We start from the raw sequence: 21712 nt of genomic DNA, 5'->3' as shown, positions 1-21712 counted from the left end.
TGATTCATGAGCATCATTTGGCAGACAATGGCATCTTTGAACTTCTTGAAATGCTTTCCCATTTGCATCTAAGCTGACACTCTTGGTTTCTTTCTAGTTTCATTTGTGGATCTTTTTCGACTCTGTGGCATGCCCTTTCTGTCTCTCCCACCTCTAAAAATTAGGTTATGCTAGGTCAGTGCTTCGATGTCTTTCTCCTCTAGATGCACTCAAGCCCTCATTGACTTTACAGTCTTGGATACATCGTAGCAGTTGGAACTATACTACAGCCAGCGTGGATCATGCTAACAAGTACCATATTATCATGGTGAGGACAAATTCTCATTTGACCTTTCAAACCTGCCCTCCTTAGTTTTCTTAGTTTCAGTAAATGGCAACTTTCTGATCTGAACAAAGCCAAATTGTAAAGATGGCCCACAGATGTTATATCAGTCTAAGGGAATATCAGTAATTTACAACCTTTACTGTGAATCTCAGTTGCCTGAAGAGAGTTAAGGGATCTGAGCTGCTTCCATTTCCCACTGCAGGTGCAAAACGTGAACGCCGGGGAGGGCCAAGTGTCTTCTTCACTTTCCACAGCCTCCATCCTGCCTGCTTTCCCTGGTCTGGTCTCCTGCACTTTTCCTTAGCCCTCAGCCCCCAAGTAGGTGCTCGCTCCTCTCCTGTGCGTCAGGCTGGTCACCTCCACAAGACTTCTGCAGTGCACAAACCCTCTGCTCAGGGTTCTCAGGCTCATACCTTGTCCTCTTTCAGTTCTCTATCCAGTTGTCACTCACTCAGCACTGCTGCCATCCCCAGTGTGGGATATTCCTGCCTCTATTCCCTTTCTCCCTCACTCTTTGAAATTTTTTGGACAGCACTCATTTGTGTGCTTGGCTGTTGTCTTCTCACCACTACATTATAATCTTTTGGGGCAGAGATATTATTTTGGTTCACATTTCAGTACCTAAACAGTGCTTGGAAAAGTCTAAGGGAATATGATTTGAAAGAGCTTGTAAAAATATAGGTTCAGGGCCAGATATAGCTCAGGGGCCTAGGTGCCTGCCTGGCAAGTGAAAGGTCTTGAGCCCAATCCCTGGTAATTGGATTACCAGTGCCCTGGCATCCATCCAGGCCTCACCATCCTCCTCCTTTCTACTGTAGCCCCTTCTACCATACTGACCTTGGGCTTACACGGGCTGGTGGCCATACAAATAGATGTTATCCTTCTGCCCGAGCACTGCCACTGCCACTGCCAGCGTCACCAGCACCAGCACCATCTCTGCTCTGCCACCACACGAACTGACCTATTCTTCAGGCTTTGTAGTCCTGAGTATAATTTCCTTAACCCTGTGACCCTCAGCCTAGGGTAAGAGTTCTAATCCTGTCCTGCTGATATTCGTTCTCCCTGTGGCCCTCACTGCTGAGCCTTACCACCCAGGTTAAAATTAATCATCAGGGAATCAATATAAGCAGCCTAATTGCAAGGGATTTTATTGCAGCACTGCTCAGTGATCCTTCATTGCTGCTCAAATCCTTACCTATAGCCTGGAAATTTCTCCAGCTGCCCTGAGAAATTACATGTCATATGCACCAGTCTCTTATAAAATCTAATCAATTCCATTAATGTACTGCTGCCAATAACTGCTTGTGTATGTAGTATTCTAGGGCATGTTTGGGGGTTCCAGGATTGCCTTTTCCAAGGTGAACTTCGGGGTGCTGCCTGGCACTGACTCCTATCTTATTCCTAGTTTGCTTGTTACCCGTTCTGATTTTCTCAACACAACAGCCACATAATTTGTCTATCTGCAAGACAGACCATGTTACTCTTCTGTAAAACCCTCTCAATTTTCATGCCTCACACTGAGCAGCACTCACCTAGAGTGATGCGTATGTCCTATTGTACAAATCAAATGAATCACCTAGATCTTGTTATAATGAAACTATAATGAAACTCATATTTGCAAGGGCTGTGGCGAGGGCCTAAGAGTCAGTACTTCTGGAAAGAACCCAGGTAACACTGATGCTACTATTTCCCACGGCCATGCTTGGAGGGGCAAGATCCTAGTGTGTCCCTCCCTTCTTGTTACAGTACTGCATTCTCCCACGCATCTGCATGACCTACGCTGCCTTCCTTCACATTCTTGGCACATCCAGGCTTGTGTTCAGCTGGTCTTTGTGCTGCCTGACCCTCTGTCCATGACTGGAAACTCTTCACTCAAATATGCAATGTCTTCCCTGGCCACGTACACTCCTGGTTCATTCAAATGTCGCACTCTTGCGAAAGCCTTCCCTGGTTACCTGATCTAATGAAGCAGATAACCCTGTCTCTCCTCCCCTTGCCTATTCATCTGTCTCTCTTATCACTTGTCACTTAGGATTGTACAATATGGTTTCTTTATTTTGCTTACCTCTGCCATTCTTGCTGGAAGGTGAACTCTTTGAAGGCATTTGTTTTCATTTCTACCCACTGCAATAACTACTGCCTGATACACAGAAGGTACTTGATCAATGACGGAAAAGAATTTAGTTGCACTTTATAAATCATGCTTTTTCTATTCATGCAAAAAGTGCTGGGAAGAGCAAATGCAGAGACCAACTGGCTCTGGTTTAATTAGGATAGTTTGACTCAGGCGACTGTCTCCAAAGAATAGAAAGTCACAACTTATCTTCTTAGTGCTCCTTTACAGATTTCTTTGTCACAAGCAGAACAAAGATATTAGAAGGAATCAAGATCTACCTTTAAGTAAGAGAAACTTAATGAGACTAGTGGCACAATTAAGAAGCAGCACAGGCTGAGACATTAATGAGAGCTGTTTAAAGTTATAGATTGTGAAGGTTGTTTTGTGTAGTGATCTAGGTTTCCTGGGAGGCAGTTACTGTCAAGGACACCATGGAAGAAGGTCAAGTTTTGTGAGATCTGGCCCAGAAGGCCTCTGAGGTCGCTCCAACTGGCACAAATTAGAAATCAATGACAGAGATCACGAAGCTGCTGTGTGAGATGTGCAAGACCAGTTGCAGGAAGCAGAGTCCACCATGATGTCATGCATTACAGTTCCCGATTTCACGAACCTCCAGCGAACTTGGGCAGGTGACGGGGTTATCGTGTGTTGGTTGGTTCTCCTTTTTAATAGAAGCTAGCCCAAAGCTTGCAAACTGAACTGAAATACATTTCCTTATTACTGCTTATCCTTGGCTAAATCAATTATCAGCTGTCTGGACTAAAAGAGTATATACTACGAACAAATTTCACTTAGATATGTTGTTATGAAATTATGAAGGCATTCTTGCACAGACTTCTAGGAAATTAGAAAAAGGAACAAAAGCAGTACAAGCAGCACTGTAGGGCTCAATTTATAGTTTTAAACTCGCCAGCCTTGCTTATCAGTGAAGTATCAATAGATGGAAATTCTTCTCTACTTCTTTCATGGCACTTACCTTTTTATAGCATCACAATTTTTAGTTAATAGTAGACAATATCAAACAAATAAGCCTTGCAGGTACACATCCCCTGCATCTATATTCCCCTAGGTAATCTTCCAGACCATCTTACAAGAAGAGTGCACTGCTCTCCTCTTACAATTTGTTGACGCTCTGCATATATTATCTTATTTAATCTTGATGGAAGCAGTGTGGAGTAAGAATGCTTATCATTATGGGGAAACTCCCAAGGTGCAGAGAGCCTAAGCAACCAGCCATGTCTGTAAATGTGTTTTTAATGGGCTGGACTCAAACCCAGGTTGATGTGCCTCTGAAACTCATGTTGCTAATTTCCACACTGGCATCATTTCACCAAGATGAAAGTGAGGCAGAAATGAGCCAAGTGACTGGTACAGCATCTCTTTAATCCTTACAATGAGACTCTATCTCAAAATTTCACAGTGCTTATTGCAATTTAAATCATTTTTGTTTATTCACAGTTTATTTTCTTTTTGTCTTCCTCACAGGCTCTACTTCATGAATGCAATGGCCCTCATCCTGCTATTGAGTTTATCTCTAGTTCCTAGATCTGCATCTGGGATGTAATTAGTACATAAAAAATATTTGATCAATATAGCAGTGAGTATGCAGGATTGTTTAAAAAATATTTTACTTATAATATATGTGTCTGGTAAGGTAACATGAAATGAACTTTCTCTGGAATAATACTCCACAGAAAGATGCTGAGGCTTGTGAAGCCTTGACTCCTAAAATAAAAAGAAATATGAATGATGAATGTCTATTTATATTAATCCTCAGGAACAAATTTCTTTTAACACTAGACAATATGAGGAATGATTCATCTACAAAGAATTTTGCATTACCAGTCTGGAGTGCCCATTCATTTGCATCCTGTGAATACCAAGCAAACCCCAAATGTCTGCCTTCTTTTCTCCCTGGCAACACCCATGTTCATTTAACACCTACCCTGCCATCCTCAACTCTACTAAAGGTGCCAGGCTGACCCTGCCTGAGCCAATGGTCTTCCAGAGAGAAAATAAGAAGCAGACACTTTAGGATCAACATTTGGGCCCAGGAGACTGGACGTCATCTAATGCAGGCAAGGAATTAGAGGCCATTGCTAAGATCTCAAGAGTTTTCACTTTGCCAAAAGCGTACACTTGCAGAGAAGTTCATGTCCACAGCATCAGGTCGAAAATTAATAATATCACTTGGGCGATACAAGGATTATCTGAATTTTAGGGGCATCATCATCATCATATTTATGTAGATAAAGTGCATTGCATAGAAAGTCAGAGAATAATGCTGCCCTCTCCAACAAAAATAACTTAACAGTCAAAACATCTCAAGCATAGTATTGTCCTTTTTACCAGAAAATTCAGATTCAAGGTCCAAGTTATCTTGGTTGAAATGTCTCGGAGAAGAGGCACAGCACACTAGTGCTGCTGCTGTTCATGCCCCCTCATTCATTCGCTCTGTGATTGTCTACTGATGGCCAACTGCAGTGGCTTTCACTAGCTGAGCTGCTGGAGAAAATATTAAGCAAAAATCAGATCACTCTTTCAAAGAGGTTGATGGGACCCGAATTGCTTCTGTATGTATCTGAATAAACTTTACTCAGAACGAAAGCCAGCGTTTGTTTTTCACATGAGGGAAAAGCTTACCTAAGCCTTTTTTGTACTTACAGCAAAATGATGGCTATAGAAAAATAAGATGTAGATAAAGAGTTTCAAATTTGGAAATAGAAAGACATTTGCAGGAACCTTATTTGTGGAGAAGATTAACTTTTACTTCCCAATGGCTTCACATAATCACAAAAAGACAAAGTTTTAATCTACAAAACAAATGCAGTGTAGAAAACACCCTGAGTCATTTAAAAGAATTGGATAAACTGAATGATATTTGGAATGGGATTTGTAAAAACATTTTCAGTCCTCATGTGTTATGCCTTTAATCTTTTTCTGAACAAAATATCAGTGCTTGTATTTTAGTTCGGAAATCGGGAAGAGACTGATCTATGAGACACTATGGGACACCCTGCACCCCTTCTCTTGGTGCTCTGAGTTGGCTCAAACCTTCTGTAGATCAATAAGAAGTATAATTTCATGGAAAATCCTATGTTAGAATTACATAAAACAAACAGTGGATCTCAACTTAGCAATTCCAGCACGGAAGATGAGGTAGTGACAGCCGTTCCCGAGATGCGAGGGTCAGTACCTTCTGAATGCCTGCGTGAGACTCCAGAACGTTGTTCTCGGACCCATTGCTTCGATTGATCATTCGCCACATTTGGGAATACATGCTGTCCCTCTCAAAGGGGTTCAGGCCCTTCATGCGGACGTGCTCGTACACTGCCGAGTCCAGCACCGTGCCATAAGGGACGTCTGTTTGCTTGGAGAGATCCTGGAGGGATCTGAATTTGGGAAAGAAGAGATGCATAGCTGAGCCTACTGGATATTCTCAAGTAAGACAAGGGTTGTGCGTTTGAAGATAAATGTTAAATTGCTTTTGTATTATCTTTTTTCTTGACATTAAGACATAATACATAAACAAACATTAAAGGAAAGGTGAATATTTTAGTGGTAACAGTATGTTTTCTTTCTCTTTTGGTAGTCTTTACTGGAAGAAATAGCCATTAATCCTATGAAAAAAATGGCATATCAAGTTAGAATTGATTGTAATTACGATAATTTAATAGCTTATTTCAACTTTAATTTGTCATAGGCATTGCGTCTTTGTTCCTCTATGTGCAAGGGTTTAATATATTTATTAAAAATTACAATTTTACAAAAGCAGCATATTTCTAAATCAAACTTATGCTGAAAAATTGGTATTTTTAGTCCATATTATTTATTAGTAATTGCATACAAGATCAGAAATTGATACATATTATCCTTGTAGCAATTCCTCGCATTCAGAGCCAAGCTCCAGATAAGGAACTTGGGTAGGGAGAATAAATGACTTTGTTAGGGTGGAGTAGTTAGTGCTGGTTAGAATTAGGACTCATATGCAGGTCAACTGCCCCAAAGGCCACAAAATGCTAACTCTTATTTCTATATTTTTTTTGCTACATTGGCCCAAGGGCTTCATTTGTGTTTGCATTGTGTTTCTGGGCTTGTGAGAGTGACAAGGAGAGATGAATTGAGAAGCAAATTCTATTTGCATTTTGGTAGGATAAATTTCACCCTTTTCAAAGCTGAATATGTTGTCAGGTTTTCTTTTTTGGGCAAATGCTCCAGGACTTTGAAATAAATTTTTGAGTTAGAGATGACATCAGTTTGTCCTTGGTTATCCATCTCTAGATTGCTAGACCATTTCCTTTGAGTTTCTGAGCCACTATAGAATTTCTAGCTTGAAGAACTGTGGAGCAGTCCACCAACATCATTGAATTTGTATAGGTGTGTAACCCAAATGGTTGACTTTTAAGAACAAATATGGACTGTGACACACTGCTCAAAATCAGACACTTACATACTTCAGGCTCACTAACGTCTCAGAATGAGAACAGGTGCTTTGAAATAGTATTCTATATTTTGAACAAGAACAAATGCTCAAGGCATTCCACAACCAAGGACCATGAATCTCATGTAATATATACCTCTGCCCTTTTGGTCTGTGCTAGATGGAGTGAATTAATTCTTTCCTGAGGTCTTTAAAGCCAACACTAGAATTAGGTAAAAGTATTGGGAATATTTTTGTAGTTCATCAGCCTTTTAGGTGCAAAATTATGTTGTATACAACAAATTATGTATTCTCTGTGTTATTTCTGCCAATTCTAACCATAACTTTAAGCAGAATTTAATCTGTACTTTATTGAGTTTGTGTTGTTGTTGTATAAAATTAATTCCTTTGAAAGTGACATGATAATGTGTTTTTGTTCTATATGTCTCTCCTTAAAAGATACATTTTAAGATATTATCTGATGAGAAGAACATTCTGGTATATTCTACAACTATTGAATTAATTTTACCATTTTTAAAGAATAAACTAAAGTGACAGTTTAAATAAGTAACTGAGGGCAAAAGTGAGATTAAAAAGTAACAACATGCAGCTATACTACAAGTTAATTAATGCCAGAGTGACAAGATACCTACTCCTGGGACACAGCATAATTGTCTTAGTGATATCTCTTTTTTATGGTTTGATGGTTCAAAAATTTTTAAAAGATTTTATTGAGAAACAAATGGCAATGAGACAGTTTCAAAACCAATTATTAGGACAGTTTCAATAATTAATACTTTGCATATTGTTGTCCTCTTGGTGGTTGTTCATAATACCTGATGCAAACATGATATCCTGTCCACAAACACTATTAGTACAAATCTTTCTATTCATTGAATTAAGAGAAAGTAGTTGTATATCTGCCCTAACTATTTTGAATATACATATACAAAATGGCCCTTCATTTGCATCCCCTTTTTTTGTTTAGTTTTGTCAGAGATGGGTATTCCATTGTCATTTAAATATTGTAAGTGCATGAATTCAGCAAACTATTTCAATATAGTTAAGTAGTTCATAATAGTAGGGGGTTATCTGTAGGACTGGCAATGTCAGCAGTTGTTGACTTGAGCCTTTTACAGCTCAGCATATTAACATGGCTTTACTTTTTATACTTCTATATTTTTCTGCTGGATGGTTAAGACCAAGATAGAGCAAGAAATGTACCTTTGTATCTGACAAGGTCAGTCAAATCCCCTCAGGATTTATACTGAAACCCTGTACCGCAGTTTGTAGATCCTTTGTCAGTGTCAGCCATGTGGATGAGTCACAGCCATTGCTTGACCAATTTGCTCTCTGTGAAAGCCTGAGATAGCTTAACAATAAGAATTTTGTTTCAAGAGAGCAATTGACTCCTGTTTCTGGTAGTGGGCCTAAAATTGAATTAAAGTCAATAACATTTTAAACATATTTCCCATTTTATAAAGGCTAATATTTTTGGCTCTTCCTCAAAGATAAAATGTTCATAAATGGTATATGTTTTGAGTCAGTTTAAGCCATTGAGAGGCTAAGACAGTGCAACTAAAAATGATTTCCTAAATCAGACTTATACATTTAAATATTACCTGATTTCTCTCATATGAGTAACCCAAAATATAAATAAAAAACAAAATTAAAAAAAGATAGGAGATAGGTCAGCAGACTAAGCACCTGCTTAGGCAAATACAGAGACTGTAGTTCGATCCCTAGCATCACATGCTGCACCAGCCCTGACCCCAAGCAGTGCTGAGCCAGCCACCTAATTGGGGCGTGGTGTCATATGCCTGTAATCCCAGCACTGGGGAGGCTGAAACCAGGAGGCTCACTGCAAGTCTATGTTGCTGCTTCAGTAACAGACAAGAATAGTAGCAAGTTTTCAGTGTGAGGGGACATTTTTAAAATTAATTAAATAATTTATTTATTTTAATGTATTTAGTTGTTATAGGGTCTCGCTGTGCAGCTCAGACTCTACACTGGTAACACTATAGGAAGAAATGAAACACATCTGCACAGGTTATAATAGCAGGTCTTGTTTTCCAACTTCCACACACACACACAGCTCCCTGGCAGGTAGCACATGGCACATGTATGATCACAGGGCCCTGGAAGAGAAGGGTAGGCCGCATTACAGGCGACCCGGAACTCCCAGTGCATGCTGGGCGACTTGCTGCTCAGAGGTTCTGGCAGGCGGAAGTAGCAGAGGGCTACAGTTTGGCGCAGGAGAGATCATAATCTATGGTGAGTATTTTTGTGCCTATTTCTATGTATCTCATTGGTTTGTCTCATACTAACACCAGAAAGTGCTGTTTAATAAATTAGTGGTCTCCTCTTAGCCTTCCATGGAAAGAAAATTAAAATCAAATGTTTGGATCTTTCATATAATGACATTTCTGTGACATAACTTCCCCTTAAATATGAGTTTTACAACCTGAATATAGCATTATTCTATAAACAGCTTGGTGGTACTATTTTGTACACAATAAATTTTTAAAGGAATATCTTAATACATTGTGAAGTTCCTGATGTCAGAAAAAGAGACAGTTTATTTTCAACATGCTTCAAGTTTAGAATAGCAGAGCATTTTGTAATTTAGAACAAAGGCACGTTCCCTCCAGTAGTGTCTGATATCAAGTTCAGCGTATAAATTTGCCTTGAGACATGCCTGCAATAAAAATTACAGCTTGTCTGATTCAGCGCCATTCCATTACAGCCCAGAAAGATAGCACCAAAGGTGACAAAATAAGATGACTGAAGCAAAATGAAGTGAACACAGATAGCTTAATACAGAGAAAGAAGGCTGCTTCAGGAGCCCAGCACAGAAAGGGAGCACTGATTCTAAGAGGTCATTTAGGATGTGCTTATGCTAATGAGATTTTAGAGCAAGAACAGCAGAAGGGCTATGGTCTATGTTATGAATCCCTAAAACAAATGTAATTGGTTGTTTTATAAGCTGTAATCCTTAGAAAATTGCATCTGGAGGTCAAAGATGAATGGACGTTATTTAGACATGCCTAGTCCTTACTTTTCTTTTCTTTTGGTGCCAGGAATTGAACTTAGGATGTTGCGCTTGCCAGGCAGGCACTATGCTGCTGAGCTATCTCCCCAGCTCACCTAGTAATTTTTCAAAACTATAAAACTATTCTAGAACCACTCATAAGTGTTAGCATGTACACTAACTTGGTCTACACAAATGGACTTTTCCTTGTTTAAAATAGGCAACAGATTCTTAGGCAACAGAAGGAATGAAGACATTAGGCACATTTTGAGCAGAGTTATCTGTAAATACACTCAGATTAATATATTCCTTTTTTTTTTGCTAACCGCCCAACCCACTCATACTCAGAAAAATCTCAGAATTCTCATCCTGTGAGCTCACTGAATCTGACCCCCAGTCCCCAGCCCACACATCCACTCTTCACAGAATCAAAACAAAGGTGGGGAGCTACAGGCGGTAAACGATAAAGCAAAACCTTCCTCAGACTAATCAGCCTTGGCTTCCCAACATCCTACTGAGGTTATTTCTGTTCTCTTACTGGTTTCCTATCAAATTATTATCAAACTTTGGGTACTACACAATACTGAGAGAAGATAGGTTTTATTTAGTACTGACATGAACAGAAAGGAACTGTGCAATTTAGGGCAGCGATGTAAGAATAAATTTTAGGAACTTACATGGACTTAGGAGGATTTCAAATTCCATGAGAAGAATAAAACATCTTCATGCACTTTACATTAATTTTGATACATGTGATAACCTGATCTATGTAGAACAACCACAATCACTACAATACTGGGTGAGTTCTACTTTATTTTATTTGTATGGGTGATTGAACTCAGCACTAAGCTACATCTTCAGCCCTTTTAGTTTTTTTAATTTAATTTAATTAAAAATTATTTATTGTTTATTTATTTGTACAGGGCCTCACTAAGCAGCTCAAGCTTGTAGTGATCCTGCTGTCTCAGCCTTCCCAGCGATGGGATTACAGGTGTGCACGACTGAGCCCGGTTTCAGCGACTGGCTGGGTGCAGAGGGTTTCTAGGTGGTATAGCATGTGATACTGGGAATTGAACTTGAGTCCTTGTGCTTATCAGGCAGGCACTTTGACAGCAGGGCTATCTCCCCAGCCTGTATGTTTTTAATTTTAGACAGGATCTTGTCAAGCTGCCTAGAGTTACCTCAAACTTTTGATCTTTCTGCCTCAGCTTTCTGAGTAACTGGGATTTCAGGTGTGAATCAACATACCTGGTGTTAGGCTCCATATAAATGCCAAGCAGATCTGTTAAGTGAGCTGCTGGCCGTTGCTGTGACCAACCTTTAGTTGGCTCCTCACTAGGGAGAGGAGGTGTGCCCCCTGCAGGTGGGTGATGAAAGAGCCAGTGTCACAGCAGTTGACACATTTACTATCTAATGCATGAACATTATGATGGGGTTATTACTTGCTTTCTGATGTCTCATTTAATAATTTCTAATAAAATTATTTTTCTGGAGTTGTTTGCCCAGCAGAGCCAGGGAAGAGGCCTTTTATAGGCATTGTGGAAGAAGAGAGTCATGCATTGGAACGGAATGAAATAATCTCTGATTTCCCTTCCAACTACAATGTTCCATACAAACGATTTATGATACTAAATAGCCAATATATTTTTCACAGCAAATTTTTTTGGACAGTAATGTGAGTTTATACCAATGAAATTAAGTTAGGATGAATATATTGCTAAAATGTTTGTATTTCTAAAACTGTTCACTAGTTTTAAAAACCTAATGCCTAATCTTTCCGCAGTGAATTTTTATTTCTATTTTCCTTTGTTTTCATTTAATGAGTAGAATGTCACATCTGTAAAACCTTCAGGTGACATTTATTTATTTATTTTCATTTATTTAATTTGGTACAGGGTCTCACTATACAGCTCAGACTCTTAGTGAGCCTCCTGTTTTTGACCTCCCCAGTGCTGGCATTACAGGTGTGTGCTACCATGCCCAGACTTGTTCATCCACTCAGTGCTCCCCAGGGGTGCGGCCAGTGTGGCATGGGGGCCTGGGCTTGCCAAAGAAGGCACACAATCTGCTGAGCTATCTCATCAGCTCTTCTTCAGGTTACTTTAAAAAACTGTATCATCCCCAGCATCATCCTCTTTTAACAATGATCCTGATTGTGTGGGATGCTTGCAGCCATTGAGCCTGAGCTTCCAGTGCTGTCCTGGGATTGTGAATCCAATCCCATTGTTTTGGAGTGGAGCAAGTTGCTTCAAGCTGTCACATCAGGAGGGACTGTGGGGGTGGAGAGAGCGATGATGTGCAGCTGGTGTGCTTGGCACTAGGTAATTCAGGCCAAGGAGCAGAGGGTGCAGAGCCGACACACTGGGTGTGCGGTACGCTTCCACCCACTCAACACGGCCTTCTCTCCCCAAGTGCTCCTGAGGATACGGATGCAGTCACCTATGGCATCCCCAGGGGCATTTGCCACCGGGGAGAGGTGCCAGGCCTGCTGCCCATGGTGGTGATGCCCTGAACTGTAATGCCAGGAGTTCTAAGGGAGGGTTTCCCACATAGTCAATGCTTAAATAGGACAACTGACCTGCCAGCTGAGTGACAAGTGTCACTTGGACTCAGAGCTAGCAACAGTGTTGAGAAACAGACTGGGGTGGTACGGCAAGGTTGCCCCACCACTGAGGGGCGCTATAAATTGCCCTGTCTGGGGTAACCTCTTAGTTTCTAAAAGCATGGGTTATAAAGGAAAAAATTTAATTTGAGTTTCAATGTTTGAATAATTATTTAAATTTCTCCAAATTTATGTTTCTCTCTCTATAAAGTAGGGGGCAATGATTTCATCTCAGTTTGTGTGTTGTGTGTGTCGGGGATTGAACTCAAGACTTTGTGCTTGCCAGGAGGCACTTATATCCCCCATCGAGGATGCTTTCATCTTCAGGTATCTGGAGTCGGAACTAGTTACTGCTTGTAAGACACTTTACTTAATAACCAACTTTCTAAAAGTGCTCCATCACCCTTTGCTACAATTACAGATTTGATATTATCGCTATCATCATCATTGCTTTGTCTTCATGACGGCCTCTGGAATTGCCATCACCTTCTTTCAGTGAGATTCCCTCTCAGTTCGTTGCTGTCCCTTCCCTGTGGCCTTTTATTCCTTTGTGTCCTCTGTCTTTTGTTGCCAACAGTCCTGGTATTTTCCCCCACATTATTATTTCTTTTTTTCACAAGAAAATATTTCTTTCTGTATTTACTTATGTTGAAAATAAATGCACCAAACATTTAATCTGGAGACTATTGTCAATCCATGGGTATCTGTGATTTAAATTCTACAAAACATATTGACATGGTTCATACAGTGTCCAATCAACAAGGAACGTGGGAATTATTGATTCTTCTAAGTATTGGGGCCTTCCCACTCTCAAATCAATATGACTTGTACATCATCCCTGCTTTCTTTCATGTTTCTCAGTATTTTTTATGTTTACATATTGTTTCTTTATTTTTCTTGTTGCATTTACCCCTAGGATCTCTTTATTTATATTCCTGTCTCAGGATTTTAAAAATAAAATTTGAGACTGATTTTTCCCAACTTGGTAAAAAAAAAAATCACTGTTCTTACTATTTTAAAGCCCGAGCCTGCATTCTATGCGGCCACACAGTCTCTAGTCATTTCTCTTACTTAGTTTGGTTGATAGCAGGACCCCGTGATGACACCCGGCCCAGTCTTGATGCTGCTTACTCTGTTGCTGTATTTGCTCATGTTTAGGTTGTTAAATAACAGCAGCAAGGTTCTTCCTGACAGTGATGCAGGTACAGGAAGGCTCCACACACGCCGGGTGTGTTGGAGTGACTGACGGCTTGTGGTACTGAGAATTGGAAGGCGGTCTTCACACTGAGCAGCATCCCCAGCACTTTTGACTTTTCTTCTTTCTTTTTTCTCAGACACAGAACCTCACCATGTGTTTCAGGCTGGCCTCTGGAGCCTTGTGCATTTCTCTCTTACTCCCACGGGTACCACTTCAGAGAGTCCAGGGGGGTGACTTTCAACTTGCTTCCCTGGACCCTTGTTAGTTAGACAGTGGCATTGCATCTTGCTTGAGGGTCTCATTTTCTATTTTTTAGTTTAATTCCTGGCTGATGTTTGTGAAGTACCTATGGTGAGTTGCTTTTTGCTCATATTTAGAGCCCTTGGGACATGACTGCTTCTCAGACATGTGTTCCAGTTCTAGCTGGCTTCTGGGTTTTAAGTCTCTTGCAGAATTATACCTCTTCTATTTATTGGGGATGAGAAGCTGCTGCCAGCCCAGCCCAGCTCTTGGTTCTTTGGTGCTGGAATAGAATATTGGCCCTCTGGCAATCTCAGTCTTGGGACACAGGGAAGACCAACTGGTTAGAACCAGCATGCCTCCTCGACTAAAGCAGTACAACCAGTGACAATAATAGCATCAAACAGCCTAGAAAGGTCAAACTGTGGTAACTACTGATTAACCACCTTTAACTGTATGAACTAAATTTGTGATTGTATAACAAAATCTAAAACAAGCCAGAAAATTATATACTATAAATATGCCCTCAATATAGTGATTTTTACCCTAGGGGAGAAAATTTAAAAGTGGCCAAGGAGGGAAAGATAGAGACAGAGATTAGAAGCAAGGCTGGAGGACAAAGGCAGATAATACAAACCTTGGCACACTAGTGAAGAGGACAGGAGGGGAAGAGAGAAAGAAGAAATAAAAAAGGACATAGCAGAACAACTAGTTTTCTAGTTAAAGAATATCAGAAAACATCTACACATATATAAAAATAAGAACAAACAACTGAGAAAAAAGCAAAACTAAAGCAAGAAAATAAATAAAAAAGGGAAAAGGAAACAATCACAACAACTGTCCACCTCAAGGCGAGTCTCTGCTGTTCCTGGCAGGCGAGGGCAGATCCAGCGGATAAGCCCCTGCAAGCCAGGTGGAGAGTCACAGCAGGGTAGTGGCTAATCTCTGCAAAGCCTGCAGTTTTGGTCCTCTGAAGCTCATGCTGGTTTCTCGCTGTGAGGCTGGAATTCAATTTGTGCAGCCTGTGACACTCGTGCGCCTTCTGCCAGCTTGACCTCGGTTCCCTAACCTCACGCAGACTGAGCTGCGCAGCCTCGCCTGACACTGCACGCGGCTAGACGGAGCCAGCAGCTGAGTCCCGAGCTCAGTCCACTGCTCTCCATGGCGGCTACTGGTCAGTCGCCCTCTCTGGAGGATGTCTGAACCTGAGTAACTCCCCTGGCCCTGCAGCCCACCCTGTCCACTGCTCTGTTCCACTGAAGTTTCTCTGTGGAGGCATCAGGAGTCACCAGTTGTCACCATGTTTCTCTAAATTCAAGCTGCCCCTCCCAGCAGCGAACTTCAACTCGTGGAGAAACCTGGACTATTGCCTCGAAGTTTTTTTTTTTTTCTTTTTTTAAATCTCCATTTTAACCACTGGTGCACAGTATGCTAAATGCATTTCATACGAACACTATGCATGCTGAGGAAATGTGAAATTTAGGGCAAAACTGACCTCATTGCTGTTCCTATCTCCTCCGTATTCCAGTGTTCTGAGCCTCCAAGATCTCTACAGATTTTGGCTTAAGTACTGTTCCACTTAAAAAGCAGCCATTTGCCTCATTTGTATTCGCAGCACAGGCCAAGCCTACCAATTTTCGTCCCTGTTTTATCACATCCTATATCTCTGTAGGTATTTTCTCCCCAGGAAATGCCTGTTTGTTAACCCTGTGAATTTAAACAATCCAACACCACTGTCTCTGTAGTGCTTTTCCAACACTTAGCATATATCTGCCTTTAGCATTGTGTCAGGAATCATCACTTCTTTATCTATTCATTCTCATGGTTTTTTTTTGCTCTTAAATCATCTTTGAAACCCAGAAGCCAACCGTGGGTCAGAGAAGCAGTTGGTAGCCAAGGAAGCACAGCCCATTTGCCTTGTTGTTGTCTGGTCTTTACTAGTAAACACTTGCATTTGCCAAAGTCGCCGGTCACATTAACTACTTTGCATAAAAATTGAATTTTCACTGTGCATTATTAGTCATTCTATGGGCAATGTATCATGGACAGAGGTATTTTGTAATTAAAATACAAAACAAAACAAAAACTATTTCTCTTTTCAAAAGATCTCTGGATACTCACCCTGCAACAAAATCAGCTCTAAAAACTTTCGTGAACTTCCCATTAATTACTGGCCAGAAAATGTTGCTCTATATGTGAAATAAGTAAATTCAGAGGCAGGGCAAATAAAATGGTAAGTAAAACTAAATGGCACTGAGAAAAGGTGTTTGGAAACCTGAGTTTGTGGCGCATGCTTCCACCGGCCACAAGGCCTGGAAGGAGGTATGACTGGTACTTCCAAAAGAAGTAGTGGAACTGAGAGGAAATGAAAGGTTGCTTAGCTGGCTTTATCAGCCAAAATAGTTAATGAATACATAAAATAATTCAGACCTTTAATAGCCAAAGAAGAGATAAATATCTAAACTAAGGATAGAAAACAAGGACAGAATACCAAAAACAAGGACAGTAACGCTGAGTATGATGAGAGAACATTAAATTGAAGGAGTTTTCTCCTGCTCTAATGTTTGGAAGAGGAGATAAAGGTGGAGGAGGAGGAGGAGGAGGAGGAGGAGGAGGAGGAGGAGGAGGAGGAGGAGGAGGAGGAGGAAGAGGAGACGACCACGTGTGTGCTACTTAAGGGGAACAGAGTGAGTGCTCCACACAGCTGCCCGCCTTCCTCTGGCACGGCCAACGCATTCTCTGGCAGACTACAGGCCGCAGTCTACCTCCTTCTCCCCAGCACAGGTTCCATCATTTCAGGTTCAAGCTTTAAATGTTTTGATTAAATAAAAGCATGTCGAGAGTACCGGGGAGCGGCAAGACAGGAGTAAATGGGACATCTTGCTGGCAGAGGCATGTGCAGTTTTCAGATGGTTTGGTCGGTCCTTAAGAGCTCGGTGAGCTGCTGTTCTGAGTACCTAGATGCACTCCTATTTGGGAAAACCAGGCTGAGAAAAGACATAAATGTTCCCTTAGCTCAAGGACAATAGGATGGATTTATTTTGAAAAGACTACGGTCAAAGTCACTTTAACGGAGAAGATAAAGCTCTCTTAGAGAAGAGCAGATTGGACAGCCTACATGTATACTTTACGGGACAAGGCCATTGGGAGCCCAGGCAGCTGGGGATGGTAGGGCGCGGGGAGAGGGGCTGCACCAGCTCTGAGCAATGCCGCTCTCTCCTCCACACAGGCTGGGAGCTCTTGTTTTGAAGAACAGCAGATGCCATTTGAAGAGCAAGTTGAAGTTTAAAGTTGCATGATGATAGGCACTGTAGGTAGTGTGGACTGCGTGTGTGTGTGTGTGTGTGTGTGTGTGTGTGTGTGTGTGTGCGCGTGCGCGCATGTGACAGGCAAAGCTTCCCAAGCCAGGTCCTCTATGGGTTGCAAAGAGGACCTCAGTTGTGTGGAGCACCGGTGGATGAGCACCTGCTGGATGAGCAGAGTGCAGGACAGCGCCCAGGGCGCTTCTCCCCGTGCCTGTCTCAAATTCTTCGCCTGCCCCAGACCCTCCCTTCAAGGTAGAGCGTGCACATTAGAAAAGACAGCTTCTGGTTCTTAGGTTCTGAGCATCTTTAAAACATTTTTTTAAATTTTTTTTTAAGGGAAGCGTCTACAGGATGTTTAGGGTCTTACTACTAGATCGGACTCATAGTGATTCTCCTCTTACAGCCTCCCATGAGCTGGGATTACAGGCACACGCCACAATGCCCAGTCTCAATCACCATCTCAGCGGGCCCCAGGGGTGCTCCTGCTTGCAGGCGCTTTAATCTCCTGAGCTATTTGGCCGGCCATGCACCTTCAAAACACTTAATCGTGAGTTTTATGAAAGGCTTAGATAACTGTCAGAATTTATGCAAATGTGCTTGGTTTGGAAAAAGCAAGTGTCAGTATTCATGAGGATGAATTCTCTTCTTTCTTGAGAGCACTGGCACTCCGTGGTGGGTGACGAGTGCGGGGGTTACAGCCCGACAGAAGGCAGTACGTGCTTTCCTGACAGGTTTGAGACTATCTCCTGCAATCTGTCCTCACCTGAGTAGTCAGGAACACCCATGCTCAGTCTCTCTGTAGTACACATAGGATGCGCCGCGTGAAAGTAGAAGGTCCTGTGAGATAAACACTCTTGAGAGGGGCGGGTGTCCTGGGCCGCTGCACTAGGGATAGGGAAGACCGTGTTCTTTTCACACCTTATTTTAAACCTGGTTTCATGTTTGAGTATACGACTGGTCATTTTAGAAAATTCACAGGAAGATAGAAATACCCTGTTACTGTTGTGAAGCATAATTAATTAAATGTTAATGCTACACAATTGCAGAACAGTCATCTGAAAATCTGGCTATATACTCTTCTTGACCCACATTAAAATTGAGGGACTCATTTTGTCATAGCATGAAGCCTCAAGAGTAGCAGACACCACATTTTTTCCTCAGACATCTCATGAGCTTGGATTACTGATAGAATTATCATTTATAGAAATGCTCAATTACTTAAATAAATATTGAACATGTATTAACATGTAATTATAAATTATTAAATAAATACAGAAGCATGCATACCTATCATGGAAGGGATTTATATATTTCAATAATGAATGTTAGATAATAATAAAATATGTAATTATTATTATTTAGCTAAGCACAAACAGCACAAAAGGCACTGGCATTCTGTGACTCAATCATCCTGTGGTTTTTCTGTGTATAGCACAAAATATGTGTATTTTCTTTCATGTACTTCATATAAAATTGTAGTATTACTTATTCTACCATACTAGGAATTAATGATGGAATAATTAAACGTGAATGGCTAGCATCTTACTGTGTCATTATCAACCATCAGCTGATTGCAAAATTTATGTTCAGATGATGTCTTCAAGTTCCAGTAGAATTCAAAACTGAAATAGCCAATCATATATTCCAAGATTTTTAGAAATACATAAAAGGCTGCACTAACTCCTGTGGTTTCCCCTGAGGATGATCACATCTCTAAAGAATGTTAGGAAAGAATCCTAGTACAATCACAGTATCAGAGAGCTAAGAAAAAGTAACTAGATCCGTCACGTGATTCCACTGGGTACCTTAAGGCATATTAGCTCCGCCCCCAAAGCAGACTTCAATGTTTCTTCCCAGGATGCATCTGTGATGTTCAAAGACTAACAGCAGGAAGTCCTTACTTATGTTAACCCAAATGCCCCTTATTTCAGGGAAACTTCTCCCTTTGTTTTCAGTGAAAAGGGATGGGAGCTGTTCATTTCTCTGTCTCCAGTACATTTCTTTATGTAATAAAACACTTCTTTACCCCTTTTGTATCCTTTATCTTTCTCCTTGTTGAGTTAAATACTAAATTCTTTTACTTGTAATCCATAAGAGCTGTCATTCCATTTTATACAGATATTAGCTAAGCTATATTTTGCTCTTCTATTTTCCTGTTTGCATAATTAATGGGTCTTATAAAAAGGCTAAAGGAGCCTTTAAAGGACATTAACAACTTTTATACTACAAGATAACTTTAGTCATTTTCTTAATAAACACTAATGCTAAATTTCAAATTTATAGTCATCCAATGGTTATCTTCATCACCCAATTCTGAACTGTCAACAGAGCTGTTGGTGTAGGGGAATCATGCAAGATTCCCAATTCTGACTTGTCATGCAAACACACAGCACTAAGTAAATTAGCACAGATTTATCCCTATTAAACTCCATCTTACTTACAATCACCTTGCTTAATTTGTCAAGGTCTTTATGAATTCTTTCAGTGTAGTTCTAGTCAATAATCACCCCACTCGATATAGAGTAATCTGCATATTTAATAAGCTTACTCCCTATTCCATACTTCAAATCAACACTGAAAATGTTAATTAGAACCACAACCAATGCTGACTTATGGGAAAAATTTTATTCAATATACCCTTCAAGGCTGACATTGAACCGTTGATCACAGCCTTGTACACAGACAACTAACAAGCTATGCACGGTAATACATCCTAATACTACATGAAACCATGACCCAAATAAATATAGTGTGGATTCAAATGAGTAATCAATAGTAATTTATATTTTCTCCCTAGAAGTTCTTTTGAGAAGCTCAAAATATTAATCAGATAATCATAGTAAAGAAAAAGATGAAAGAAAGAAGTTATCAAAAAATAACAGAAAGTTGGCTGAACTGCCCCCTTAAAGATCTGCTCAGTGAAACACTACTGCTTAAATAAGGTGGAAACTCATTGTTTTAGGGGCTATCTGGACGAATCTGCCTAAAAACAAAAAGCCCTGGGTCTGCATAACATAGGGAGGAAACCAAGTTTCAATTGATAACTCAAAATTTTCCAAATTCAAAACATACATTATTTATTCTTAATGCAGTAAAATCTGTCAATCTCCTCAAATCATTTATTTACTTTCTACAATGATATTATCCTTTATTCCCAATTAGGTGATCTTTCAGTTTTGAGAAATGTAAAGTTGCCATTAAATGTATATCCTGATGTCAAAAAGAGGTCTTGTAAAACAGTGACAAGGGAGGGTCAATGCCAAGTTGCTCTGCAATGCGCTTCCCATCCCAGCTTGATGGAGATTGTAAGAAAGCAGAAGCCTTTTGCTCAGAAAAATCCTGATTTCATTTGGGGAAGAACCTCAATCAGCCAGCTACTTGTCCTCCCCTTGCTCATCAGTTGCCATTATTGGGGCTCCTGAGTCCTTTTAACCTCACACATCAGATCAGGGCTTGAGAATGGAGAGGTGTGTGTGTGTGTGTGTGTGTGTGTGTGTGTGTGTGTGTACACCCACGTGTAGGAGCGGAAGGGAAAGTCATTAAAAACAAATTGAGTATCTTCAAATGACAGGAGCTCTGGAGGAACAAAGGATCAGAGAGCTAATGAGGTCAGACAGGTACTCAGGGGAGGGTGGAGGGAGCTCGCCAAGGTCACGGGTGACCAAGAAGTCAGGGAATGAAAGCTGGGACTGGGGCTGGAAGGTAGAAATAGAAAATGAAAGGAACAGCATATATAAAACCTGCACATCTGCCTTTCAGCCGGGATTTCTCTGACTAAGCTCCTATGTGGGTTTGTTTTTATCAGGCACTTCACGTGTCTTGTTTGATAAGACATCTCTGTATAGTTGTCACAGAATTTTGTAGTTCAAGGGACCCTGAAAATGACTTAATTCATGTATGTAGCTATCATTTGTGCTCGCTGCACAAATAGGGAAGACATAGATTTTTTTGAAAGATAGAAAAGTAGCAAGGTGTTGTGGTACACGCCTACAATCCCAGCTATGGGGCAGGCTGAGGCAGGAGGATCACAGGGCAAATGGAACACCTTATCTCAAAATAAAAATGATAATAAAAACAGCTGGAGATGTGAGGATGTAACTTGGCATGCAATTTGCTTAACCCCAGTACTGGGTGGAGGGGAGGGGATAACTGAAATCCCAGGTAATTTAGAAACTTCCCTTACTTTTTCCCTTCAGGAAGGAGACCCAAAGCCTGAAGTGTAGCCTCATATGCCAACTACTTCCTCTATAGTGACTACATGGTGCACTCCCAAGTATAGGACTGTCACCACAGGAATAAACATACTGAGAGAATATTCAGCAGGCTTCAGGTAAGGAGAGAGGTAAGAAGAAAAAGACAGGAGTGGGCATACTTGAGTACTGTGTAGGACTTTAGACTTAGAGGAGGGAAGGGGGGAGAGAGGAGAGAGAGAGAGAGAGAGAGAGAGAGAGAGAGAGAGAGAGAGAGAGAGAGAG

General features: G+C 40.8%; 1 protein-coding gene across 2 annotated transcripts in view; it reads right to left on the bottom strand.

Moving 5' to 3' along the window:
- Positions 1 to 21712, bottom strand: part of Grid2 (glutamate ionotropic receptor delta type subunit 2) — a 1592033-nt gene that overhangs the window by 247751 nt on the left and 1322570 nt on the right. For both annotated transcript variants that reach the window (XM_004640617.3, XM_004640618.3), the window contains one exon: positions 5638 to 5833. In XM_004640617.3, the coding sequence (XP_004640674.1) occupies positions 5638 to 5833 (196 nt within the window). The remainder of the gene's footprint in view (positions 1 to 5637; positions 5834 to 21712) is intronic.

Source organism: Octodon degus, unplaced genomic scaffold (assembly GCF_000260255.1).
Source record: "Octodon degus isolate 3935 unplaced genomic scaffold, OctDeg1.0 scaffold00125, whole genome shotgun sequence".
Lineage (NCBI taxonomy): Eukaryota > Metazoa > Chordata > Mammalia > Rodentia > Octodontidae > Octodon > Octodon degus.
The sequence above is the reverse complement of the archived record's forward strand: the minus strand, read 5'-3'. Positions and strand labels throughout refer to the sequence as shown.